Genomic DNA, 12,913 nt, shown 5'->3' on the forward strand with positions numbered 1-12,913 from the left:
AGATGTACAGTACACTCAGCTTCCCTGTAAGTCATGCCAAGAAACACTTGGAATGTGTACCTGGCTGCACAGTTAGGTTCCATGTCCTATGTATGCAGGGCTAAAACAAAGGGGGGGGGGGCAGGAGGGAACATGCCCCAGGCACCAACTTGAGAGGGTCTGATGTTTGCAGTGCTGACATTAGGTGGGATTTGGGAGGTTGGATCGGGCTGGACTGAGCCGCTGAGTTTCATTTACAGGGAGCCAAGATTACACACCACCGGCTGCTTTGTGAGCCTGCACTGCCGCTGATCACAAGGAAGCTGGGAGCCAGACTCCAGGGATTCAGCCTGCTACCTTGCTGCCTTAAAGTTAGACCTGGGCAGGAGGGGTGGCGGGGGCGGCATTAGCTAGAACCCATCGGCTGTATGTTCCTCCTGCAGCCGCTGAAGGCCAGATTTAGCGGTTGAAGGAGGAAAATACAGCCGATGGCTCCCCCCTCACCTCCACGCCAGCTGCTGTGATGTGTCAGGATGGCGAGCATGGAAAGGGACTAGTAAATATGTAGTTTACCACCCCTTCCTTTTCTGAATGAAGATTGTGAGTGACTGAAACACATGTAGCACACCCTAGCGTTGCTAGAGTGCTAGAGGTGAGATTTTTGTTTAAGTGTAGGTAAATTTGTGCAGGCTTGGCTGGCAGCCAAGCCTGTCTGTGTTTTTCCTTTGTTGGGCAGAGATCCAGGGAGAGCTAGATGACTCACAGGCAGCATCACTGAGACCTCCCCCCTATTTATAGAATGTACTGGAACCTAGAAAAATGGGAGGGGAAGTAAGGTGGAGCTGCCTGGAGTATTCCGAGGGCCCTGACCAATCCCCAACTTGGGTTGGCAGGGGGAAGGCCCTCTCAAATACTCTGGGTCAGTCCAGCTGAGGAGGAGAGTTCGGGTGGAAGCTGTAGATGGAGTGTTAGGCTGTCATGGCCTTTGCGGGAGCTCCCCAGTCTGGGGGGGTGACCTTGGGCCTGGGCTCAGGTGCAGACAGGACCTTCTCAAAACACACAGAGGTGTCCTGGCCAGGAGGCATGAGAGCAAGGAGAGGAAAGCGGGAGGACACTGCCAGGCAAGTCTCCAGGAAGAACAGAAACAGCCAAGAGGGCTGGTGAGTGACACACAGTCAGGAGGACTGGGAGGGAGCAGTTTGGGATGGGCGCAGAGCCAGTCAGGAGGACTGTGGTGGCATGGGCAGTGGGAAGAGGCAGCTACAGCCAGGAGGACTGGGAGGCACGCCTGAGAGGACTGGGATGGAGCAGTCTGGGATGGGTGCAGAGCCAGTCAGGAGGACTGTGGTGGCATGGGCAGTGGGAAGAGGCAGCTACAGCCGGGAGGACTGGCAGGGCCTGAAGAGGTGGTACTTGGCGAAGTAGCCACATGTAGGACAGCTAGCACTAAAGACTTCCATTTTGCTACACCATAGGGTTCCACGGTCCTTGCCTGCAAAGGGCATTTGCTTTGGGTCTGACAAAGCCAATGTCAGATCCCCACATCAGTGCTAGCTGGTCCTGGGAGTGATGGTCTGCAAGCAAGTGTATGTGCTAGAGTGTATATAGTTAAGTTCCTAACAATTTCCTTCTATCAAGTGGGCATCCCATATGCACCCTATCCCCATCCAAGTTCTATTCCTCTAATAAAACAAAAAAAAAAAAACAAAGTTGCAAGGACTACTTCTTGACTCCGTGTGACTGGAAATTCTTGTGCCTGGCTGTGCAGGGTGGGAGACAAACCACAATGACCAGCGGCCCTTACGGGGGTAGCGCTACACATAGAAAACACAGTTCTACCTGTGAATGAACAGGAAGCCACTCAGCACAGAGCACTTCCCATTAATTGATTGTCCAGTGCAGCTGAGGCTGTAGAGAAAGAAATGGAAGAGTCTGTGTCCTCAATTACTTTCTCTCAATTCCTTTCTCAAAAGTGAAACATCAGGGGAGTGGGCTCTCATTTACCACTTTGAATACACCCACATGTGTGACTCTTTAGTCACATGGGCTGCTCAGATGTGATAGGGAGGGAATTCTCAGCATAGAAACTCACTGAAAACTGAGCATGTGCAGAGTTTCCACCATAGCTGCAAAATCCCTAGCTGAAGTGGGGACATGAACTGAAGATGGAGATACAGAACAGCAGGATCAACCAGGTTTTTGCAGAATACAGAAAACAAATCTCATAATGACTGAGTGAGTATGAACAGCATGGAATACACCATTTATTGACAGTTTTTTATGATGTGTGCTTAGTGACACTTTAAGGCACTGAAGAATGAAAGTTGTAAAAACCCATATGAAAATGCTTGGTTGCTTCAATATTGTCAGTCTACAAACCAGCATACTCCCAGTTTACGCAACGCTTTACAATGTAGAGGAGGACAGTACAATTATAATACAGTTCAATACAAAAGGAATAAGAGGGCTCTGCTCATGGAGCTTACAATCTAAAGGAATGCAGCAGGATATCTTTGCAAATGTATTTGAAAAACATTGTTATGCACATCAGAAAATCAAAAAATGTTAATAAAAGTGTGACCTCAAGGAGTCTTGCTTCCAAAGCTTAAAGAGGCCCTTCACTCACAAAGAACAAATTCCAACATTCTAACCCTCCCTCTCCCTATTGCATATTTGCAACTTTTTTGGGGGTAGCAATCACCTTTTTCAGCAGGTACTCGCTCCCACTTCCTCAATCCTTGTCCTAGGCTACCCTAACAACCCCATCCCAAGCCTCCCGGGATACATTTCACACATCCCAGGAGACTGAGACCCTTTTCACACTGGGGCGGTTTTCAGGCGCTTTAGCGCTGGAAATAGCCTCTGCAAAGCACCTGAAAACCACCTCCTCCCATTCATTCCAGTGTGACTTTTCACACTGGGGCGGTGTGCTTGTTGGTCGTTCTGAGAAGTCCTGCAAGTAGCATCTTTGGGGCAGGTTGGGAGCACTGTAGTTAGCGCTCCCAAAATGCCCTGCCCATTGGAATGAATGGGCAGCGCTTTCAAAGCGCCACAAACTTGGACTTTTTAGGTTCCTTTCACACTGAAAGCGCCGTCCTTCAGCGCTGTTTAAGCGGCGCTTTTTGGCTGCTAGTGGTGCACTTTTTACCCAAAAAAGGGGGAAAAGTCCCAGTTTGTGCCGCTTTAAAAACGCTGCTCATTTTTTACAATGGGCACAGTGTTTTGGGGGGCTAATTACAGTGCTCCCAACCCACCCCAAAGATGCTGCTTGCAGGACTTTTCAGAACGTCTCACAAGCGCACCGTCCCGTGTGAAAAGACACACTGGAATGAATGGGAGGCATTCAGGCATTTTTCAGAGGCTATTTCTAGAGCTAAAGCGCCTGAAAAACACCCCAGTGTGAAAGCGGTCTTACTGTTTTATGGGTAAAAAGCACCCCGCTAGCAGCCAAAAAAGCGCCACTTAAACAGTGCTAAAGCACCGCTAAAACAAGTGGCACTTTAGTGCTAATGGACAGCGCGTTCAGTGTGAAAGTAACCTTAAAGACAGTCTGTCAGTTGTTGGATCTCATTCATGTGTAGAGAAAGGGGCTGCTGTAAGTGATCAGGATGTGACAGTCGACTCCTGAATGCAAGATGGTGGAGTGAGAACAAAAAAGAGCTGTGAAGACTTTGGGTCTCTAGGAAGACAGTGCTGGACTTCATGGGCTGGTAAGTACATGTTTTTAAGAGTTAGAAGCTACAACACTTGTAGCTGCTGACTTTTAGTTTTCCCAAAGCTGGGCAAAGTTTTTCTTCAAAGCTAAAAGTGGCATCAGAAGGTTACTGCAGGTACCGCACATAGCCTTAGTTGTTTCCTGGAGTATCGCAGGGAGCCCTGAAACCCAGAGTACTCTAAGACCCCTTTCACATAAGCAATGCTTCTAACTCACGATCTTTGGTGGACTGCTATTTCAGCAGCGGCTGGCTTGTTATTAGTAGGTGATCATGAGGCAAGTAATCACTTCTGCCAATTCTATTTAAAGAGAGATTTCACAATTAAGTTCTTTTACACCTTGCTGCAACCACATCTATTAGACATGGTTGCAGCATGGCCTCATTCAGTTCTATGAGACATGTTGGCAGGTGCAAAAATTTCACATGCCCTATTTTTTTTTTTTTGCCATGCCACGACGCAAAGTCTTTGTGACCAAGACAATGTGAATGGTGCAGTCCAGCAGCTATTGCCAGGTTTTGACAGGTGACTGAAGCGTGTTAAAGTCATGCCTCAACCACCTGGTCTTGCTGCAAAACTTTTTACACATCCTACACCTCACTGTTTTCAGACCTCACATTACATTGACATACTAATAGAAAGGTGCAGAAGTGTATGTATGTGTGGTGGACAGCATTGCTTTCCGAATTGGGACCAGTATTTGCATATTAGAGCGTGCTCCCTTGGTTGAAGGGCTATTGGGTAGCTAGAAGATAACTGGAGATATGTGTAGGCAACTTCTGAATCCACTGTTCTGGTAAATGTGAAGACTGGTACTCTTTAAAGCATATCTAACATGAACAAAAATGTATTGTAGCTTACCAATCCTTGGATGTGGTGGCTGCATTAGTTTTCTTTCTCAGGCTAAATACATGTAGCACCCTGGTAGTAGGCAGGGTTGCTAACAAATTTAGCTTGCTAGGTGATAACTAGCTTGGTTGATTGATAGGAGGGAAAAGCCAGTGAATCCAACTCTGAATTTGATGCACCTCTCTTCTCTGTCACTAGGTGGCATTGTTGCCTGTGGCAATAGAATGACTAGGGCATACTGAATTCAGACTAGGAGTGGATGGGTTGTCTCAGCCAATTGGCAGGGTTTTATTTAGCCCCTTGGCCTTCTAGGAGAGCCTATTTATTCGGGAGGATTCAGGTGATCGGGGTTCTGTGCCACCCGAGCGGCTGTCTGGGTGGACGTGTGTCACAAGGCTCCAGGTTGCTAAGTTAGAAGCCTGAGGTCTATCCTGGGAGCACCTGGCTGCTAGGCTGTCTGAGGCCTATCCATATTAGAGAGAAGCAGCACGGGGGTTGGGGTTTTCGGCCGGAAGCCCAACCAAGTTGCAGAGTTTCCACCAGACAGGGAACCGCATCATTGCCAGCGGTGAGGGAGAAACAGTTGCCACATGGAATGACCACTCCTGTTACCAGAGGAAAGTGAGGATCAAGGTCAGAGATAAAGAAGATAGTTGCCATTAAGGGATAACCACTCCGGTTATCAGAGGCCAGTGTATGGAAGTCTGAAGAAGTACCAGAGCAGCCTTCTTCACTAGCTGGGCACAGTGAACAAGTGGGAAAGCTTCAGCAGAGTGCCAAGCCAGGGACCCAGGGGGTTAGCAGGGGTGAAGCTTGAGGAGAATATGGCGGGTTAGCTGTGGAAGAGCTCAGGGGATCCAGTGATGACTGGGATCAGGAAGTCTAGTGAGAGACCGGGAGCTCAGTGAGTGAAGATCTACAGTAAGTTACTGTGAGATGTGAGAAAAGATCTATAACGGGTTATTTTGAGTTACGTGTATGGATCTCTATTGACTGTTCAAAGTTCAGTTGCCATAGGAGACAGCAGTTCTACAAATACAATTGTTGCATCCAGCTTAAAGGTCCTCTACCTATATAGCTGTCTGCCTATTTTTATCTCGGAGTCTGCCAATTGCTATTGCATCTGCCTAAGGGTGTCCTGGCCCTAAACTCTCTCTTCCTCAGTTCTTGTTAAGAGACAATAAATCCCCTTTGTTTGCATCCAAAAAGTGACAGGCACTCATGTTTTCAACTTGCATTACACCCATCATGATAGTAACCCATACTGTGAAGATGTATGTCACCTCTCCCTAGATGTATGTCACCTCTCCCTATAACATGTTCCAGCTCCTGTCTCCTCTCACTAGCCCCCTCCCCTAGAGTTCTGTGAATGAATGAACTACACGTACCATCAGCCAACGTGGCCGACGGCTTGTAATTCTCAATGAACTTTGAGGGGGCTGGTGAACGCTGTGGTAGTCCATTGATTTTTTTCTGCCATTCAGTAACTGCCTGCCTGTATTGGAATTACAATATGGGCAGACAGTGTACTGACAGTCTGCAGGATCCAGGCATTGCACCCATTATCTGCTGATCACAGGTGCAATTTTTTTGCAAGAATATTCAGCGCTGACACACAAAGACAAGAATAGAAGTGAACTGCTAGCTGGCACTCAAGGTTAACTCAAACAATACCTCAAATAGACATCATAATAAAACAGTGCTGTGCAATTTGTAAATGTCCATAATAAATAACAAAATACATAAATATATATATCTCAGAAAAGTCCCAACTGGTGCATGTGGAGACAGCATAAATCTCTGGTGCAGTGAAACATAAAAATGATGATAGATCCGGTGACTGTGATCCCTCCACCAAAAATAAAGATGGCCTCTCACTTCCAAAATTCGACCTGAAACAGGTCACAGAGCAGTATACAGATCACCAGGCAAAACAAATCCCCACTCTGGATGCCGTCCTCTGATCCATACTCAGTAAGGTAATTCAATCGCATATATAAAACAAAACAAAGCGATCTAATGCTCTCTGTTTATAATATTTATTAATAAAAGAAAGGAATTACAGATGTACACTTACATTCGGCCACACTCAGAGCCGAGTGCCGGCGCATAAGCGTATAGTGTAATCAATCAACAAGATGGCCGCGAGTGATGTCATACGTGACATCTGACCCCCCGTATGCGTTACGTCCGTAGGCTGGACTTCCTGAGTGCGGCCCTTGTCCCCATCAACATGGGGGCAAGGTGTTTGGGGTGGGGGGGCCGAGCCCCCCCGCCCCAAAGCACCCATCCCCCCTATATTGAGGGCTTGCGGTTCAGGAGGGGGGGTGTTCGCTTGTCCCCTCCCTTTCCTGACCTGCCGGGCTGCATGCTCGCATAAGGGTCTGGTATTGATTTTGGGGGGACCCCACACCATTTTTAAAAAAAATTCTGGCATGGGGGTCCATTCCGAATCCATACTAGACCCAAGGGCCTGGTATGGACCTGGGGGGGACCCCACACCGTTTTTTCTTTTGATTTTTCTTTTAGCCGGCAATTCTTTTTTTTTTTACATTGAGCGGGAAGCCCGCTGACAACTGATGACTCATCGGTTGTTAAGGACGTGGCGGCCGGCTTCCCGGAGCCCTCCTTAGTAACCGGCTATATACAGTGTAAAAAAAAAAGCAAAACGCAAATCGCGGTAAAAACACGTGTCCAAAAAAATGTGGCAAGCACCACAAAAAGCACTGCAGAAACGCTCAAAAGCAATATGCATAGATATGAATCAAGCCCAAGATTAGTTTTGAACTTTCCTCCAGTTAGTTTAAGCTTATGTCCCCGTGTTCTTGATTTTGATTTCATATTGAAAAAAAAAATGCCGTCCTGAACCTTATTCACCCCCTTGATGTTATTTAAAGATTTCAATCATGTCTTTATGCACGTACCTGCGTAAAGGTGTGCATTTACTTTTTTTTTTCTTAAATAAAAGTTGAAATTTCAACCTTCCCAGGGAGAGAAGAATTTAATCTCAAAAGAGGGACGTTTGGGAGCTACGGGAGAGGTGTTTGTAGCCTAGGGTGACAATACTGCTCCTCTGGGACAAGAAGTGTGTTAAAACAGGATCACCAGGTAAAAATAAAGCCTGAAAAAAATAAAACAAATGCAGCCACCACATCTAAGGACTCCTATGCTGCAATATATTACATTTTTATTCTTGGGTTTAGATGCAGGTTAAACTTTTTCTCTTAAGTGCACCTTGTGGACAAGTTCACATGTGCAGCCTGACCACATTCACTGGGTAGAAGATCATTACCCAAGTTTTATGTTATTTTTTTTGTTGGCCCTTGTGTTGCTTTTAGTAGAAAATCTCACAAAGCAAGCTGATTTTATTGCTGTGATTTTCCATTAAGTGCTTTTATTCCAGATCCCCCCCCCCCACCTCTTCCCCATGCATCCGCTTACAGATGTATGTGCAGATAAATCTAAAGGTGTTAATTGTATCATCATCTCAAGGATCTTGCTATGTTTCACAATAATAACCCAGCAGTGGGAACGTTCTCCTAGGTGTGAATATAACTCTTTTAGGGTGCCTCACCTTCTGGTACCATCATATCAATTAACCCCTTTACTCCCAGAATGACATGCCATTTAAATGATGAAGCCATGTGGTTTAATGACGTTCTAGGTGTAAACGAATTCTGCTATATTTAGAAGGAGAGTGAGGCAGAGAATAATAGGATTTGAAGGCTTCACAGCTAATGGGAATAGTTGTGTGTCTCTTTCCGAAATGTGGGATTGCCCAGCTGAGCTATGTGAACAGATTGGAAAGGCTAAGTGACTTTACTACAGCCAATGGCTGTCATGCTATAAGCCATACTAACAGAAGGGGCTGATTGTTTTTGTGAGTTCTCTGCTCAGCCTCCCTCCCTCCGCTAAAAGAGTCTCAGAAGGCAAGGGAGAGCAGTAGGTCTACTTGGGAGCTGTCCAGGATTGTGGTGCTGAACCTAGCCCTGCCACTCATCCACAGAAGCCACAACTCACACACCTCTTGGAATTCTTGAGGGCTTATCTTTGGATTTACCTACATTGACACAAGATGACTGAGAAAATCCATTCAACTCATTAAACTTATCATCTGTTGTGAACCCACAGGATCCATGCTCTGAGAATACAGGCAATAATTAGCGGCTGATTTTAGAAGAGCTGAGGCTCACAAGGGACCTGAAGCTGCTCATCTCCAGACATTTGTACGATCAGCTCAGAATATTGTTTGAGGTTCTCCAGCCCAACTTGCTGAAGCCCTCTATTGATCATGGCTTTTATAGTGAAGACTATGGTGGGTGGTCAGCTGAAGAACCTCACAGGAGGTCTGGGGGGCAAAGAGGAGAAGGGAGAAGGGGAGAAATCACCAGCTGAAGCTCAAGGAATGACAAGGGAAGAATATGAAGAATACCAAAAGCAGCTCCTGGAAGAGAAGTAAGTACATGTCATGTTTAAAAGCTTTCAGAATCAGATGTGGACAGAAACATGTACTTAAGACAAGTTCTGAAAACTATATAAAAATATGTCATTATGTGAATAAGAAGTGGTAGGTGGGCTATCATGTGCACATTTAGATGAAGATAGAAGCCACAACTCAATCAGAGTTCAGAAAACTATATAAAACATATCATTATGTAAATAAGAACTATCAGATGGGCTATGATGGTCAAACATAGAGGAGTTTAGGAAAAAAAGTAGTGTTGTATGTGCCAGTCATAATGTTTTTATTATTTTCTTATTTGAAGTGGCATTAAACCCCCCCAAATGTGTTCTATGGCTCCACACCATTTTTAGATGTGGTGGCTGAATTTGTTTTCTTTTTTCAGTTTTTTTTCCTTTATTTTCACCTGATGATCTTGTCAGCAAGTCTGTTTTTTTTCAACTTCTCTTAGCAGAATAAACTGTCCAGCAAAAGTGTCAGAGAGCTGAGATAAATTATTTAAAGTGGAAGTAAAGTCCACTTTTTAACTTGTACCGACAGATAAGCCTATATTAAGGCTTGCCAGTAGGTACAGTGAATATCTCCTAAATATGCACTGTTTAGGAGATATTCACACTGCATGCAGCGGGTGACTTCACTGGCGCATGCGCTCTGAAGGGCTGGCATACCCATACCGTACCTTCAGAGCTTTATGCCAGAGTCCATGCGAGAGAGTGACCTTATCGTGGCCCTGGCCATTCGTAGAGCCAGAATCTACTAACCCGGAAGGAAGACCTAGTGAAGATGGAAGCGCCGGGGAGCTGGGACAGCGCTCGAGGGCTCCCTGTCCAGATAAGTCTGTCATAATGTGCTAGTATGCTGTGCATACTAGTACATTATGATCTAAACCCACAGTGTTGGCCCAATTTTTAAAAACATTTTCTGGCAGTTTACTAACACTGACAGAGGTATTCCTGGACTGGCCCCTGCGGAACTGGTCATGGATAGATTGCTGGGGTAAAATGTTGCTGGTCTCTGTATGCTATTTGTTGAAATGCTTGTGTAATCCAAGTCAATGGAATTTTGCATGCTAATTTTTGCTGTTGGGGGAGGAGTGGGACTTGAAATGGCAGGTATCAACTTTATTCATCTTGGACTGGAATGGAATATCGATAGAGTGTACTGTTGCAATCATATGCAATGGGGGTATTTGGATATCTGTTTAGTTCTGGAAACTGTATGTTTGTACGAACCTAATAAGGTTTTCTGACAAAAAAAAAAACACTGACAGAGGTAGTAGTAGCAATGGTCAGGTTTTATTCATTTATGTAAAACATTTATTTCAGAATGAAAAGAAAATGTTGCTGTAACTGCTTAAAATGTGTTAACTGGAGTTCAGCTTTATTTTTTTTTTAGTCCAGTGCATCTAAATCTGCTAGTACATCTAAGGGCTCATTTACACTTGCTTCGGCTTCAACATACTTTAACGGCTAGTTTATACTTGCTTCAAAACATGGCTTCGGACAGGCTTTGTTAAAGCTCTCTGTCACTAAACAAAATGGTTAGGTTACAGTCCTTTTTGCACCTGCTTTTGCTTTGCTTTGTTTTGGCTTTGCTTCAAAAATTATACCCCATGTAGCTTTAGTGGTGCTTCAAAGCGTCTTCAAAGCCTCCATAGAAGTCTATGGTAAAGATCCCTTGAAGCCCCATTGAAGCCTCATGGAATCTCCATGAAGCCTCATGGAAGCCCCATTAAAGCTCCACCACAGCCCCACCGAAGCCTCATCAAAGCCTCATGGAAGCCCTATCGAAGCCTCATCAAAGCCCTAAGCAAAATCAGGTGTAAACAGGACCGTAAGCGAACCATTTTATTTAGTGACAGAGGCTTTGACTGGCGTTCAGAGAGCTTTAACAAAGCGTGTCTGAAGCCATGTTTTGAAGCAAGTGTAAACTAGCCCTAACTCTACCCTCTCCCTAGACCAGTGGTAGACTAATGGTTCTCAACTCCTGTCCTCAGGATCCACTAACAGGCCAGGTTTGCAAGATAACTGAAATACATCACAAGGCTAATGGACTTTAATGGTACTGTAACAATTAAGATACACAGTTATGTAAAACAAGTTTTATTGAATTAACATCATCATATTTAAAACATACAGATTTAAGAAAGCGACTCTGTCTACCTAAACATAAAAGGTGCAACTGAAAGAGGTGGTAATACCAGTTCACCAAGTCTCAATTATGCTGGCACGCTCAACATGTTTCGCAGAAATTCATCGCTTCTTCAGGAGCTTTCGTTTGCATAATAATGTATTAAAGGAACAGAGACAGTGTATAATGCTATAGATTAGAAAGAGAAAAATACATTAATTATGATAAACAGGATATAGCATCACAAAAGATAACAACATGATAACAAAGTAAGGTGAGCATACTGACATCTGGGACCCAAAAGAACTTTAAGGTAAAGAGGACACTTTATTCCCTCCACACTGCTTCACATATATCTTTCTAAAAGGAGTACCATTACTCTATGTGTTGTGTAGACTGGGGTACATATATTCCTCTTCTTTCCATATAGTTGGTGATGGCTGTGATTCTGAAGTGATCTCTGTATACCTATGTAAGCTATATATCTCGGTACGCTTGCTCCTTATGATACACAGTCTGTGACGGCTGTAAGGCTGAAATAACCTTCGTACGCCTATTCAAGTTATATATTCTGGTATGTTTATTCGTTATGATGTACATTGAGATAGCAATAGGAGATACATTTGGAAAGCACTTTAGCATCTAAAATCATGTTTACTATACTCTTTGGACAGATCTCTCTGCCGCTTCCCTCTTTCATCTGCGGGGCCTAATCTTTTGGACCGCGACCTATGTCGCTGCTCTGGGCAAGGGCCATGATTACCTTGGGGGAGGGACACTATGCTCACCATTACTTTGTTATCATGTTGTCATCTTTTGTGATGCTATATCCTGTTTATCATAATTAATGTATTTTTCTCTTTCTAATCTATAGCATTATACACTGTCTCTGTTCCTTTAATACATTATTATGCAAACGAAAGCTCCTGAAGAAGCAGTGAATTTCCACGAAACATGTCGAGCATGCCAGCATAATTGAGACTTGGTGAACTGGTATTACCACCTCTTTCAGTTGCACCTTCTATGTTTAGATAGACAGAGCTGCTTTCTTAAATCTGTATGTTTTAAATATGTTGATGTTAATTCAAAACTTTATTTGTTTTATATAACTGTGTATCTTAATTTTTATGGTACCATTAAAGTCCATTAGCCTCAAATACAAACCTTTTCATTTCAATAGGACGTAGGTACCCCTTTTTATTGCTTATATATTGGCACTGTATTGAAATACTTTACAGGTGATATCATTTGTTGCTCAGTGATTGCAGTATTCTAGTCTGCATCTCCCCAAGGTAATACCTAAAGTCTGGCCTGTTAGTGGGTCCTGAGGACAGGAGTTCAGAACCACTGCCCTAGACCAGTGTTTCTCAACTCCAGTCCTCAAGGCGCCCCAACAGGTCACGTTTTCAGGATTTCCCTCAGCTGAAACATCACTAAGGCAGTGAAACTGATCAAATCACCTGTGCAAAATAATGGAAATCCTGAAAACATGACCTGTTGGGGCGCCTTGAGGACTGGAGTTGAGAAACACTGCCCTAGACAATGTTGCTGCCCAAAGGTGTCTCTGTTGCTCCTCAACCCAGAGTGGAGACACCCTAACAGAGGAAGTGTGTTACTGGCCAGATTACCAGGTGAAAATAAAGAGAAAAAAGCCTAAAAACAAAACTAATGCACCCACCACATTTAAGAACTGTAACCTGCAATATGTTATTTTTTTTAATACTGCTTTAATAAAGCCCATTGAAAAAAACACCTCTTGCATTTCATTTTGTAAGTGAG

General features: G+C 44.3%; 1 protein-coding gene across 1 annotated transcript in view; it reads left to right on the plus strand.

Annotated features, from left to right (window-relative positions):
* The first annotated feature begins 8,229 nt into the window (after positions 1 to 8,229).
* The window catches only part of CPLX3 (complexin 3), a 58,092-nt gene continuing 53,408 nt past the window's right edge, over positions 8,230 to 12,913 (plus strand). Inside the window, exon 1 of the mRNA XM_073619017.1 lies at positions 8,230 to 8,997. Coding sequence (XP_073475118.1) covers positions 8,834 to 8,997 — 164 coding nt within the window. The 5' untranslated portion in view covers positions 8,230 to 8,833. The remainder of the gene's footprint in view (positions 8,998 to 12,913) is intronic.

The sequence above is a fragment of the Aquarana catesbeiana genome, linkage group LG03 (assembly GCF_042186555.1).
Source record: "Aquarana catesbeiana isolate 2022-GZ linkage group LG03, ASM4218655v1, whole genome shotgun sequence".
In the NCBI taxonomy this organism is placed as follows: Eukaryota; Metazoa; Chordata; class Amphibia; order Anura; family Ranidae; genus Aquarana; species Aquarana catesbeiana.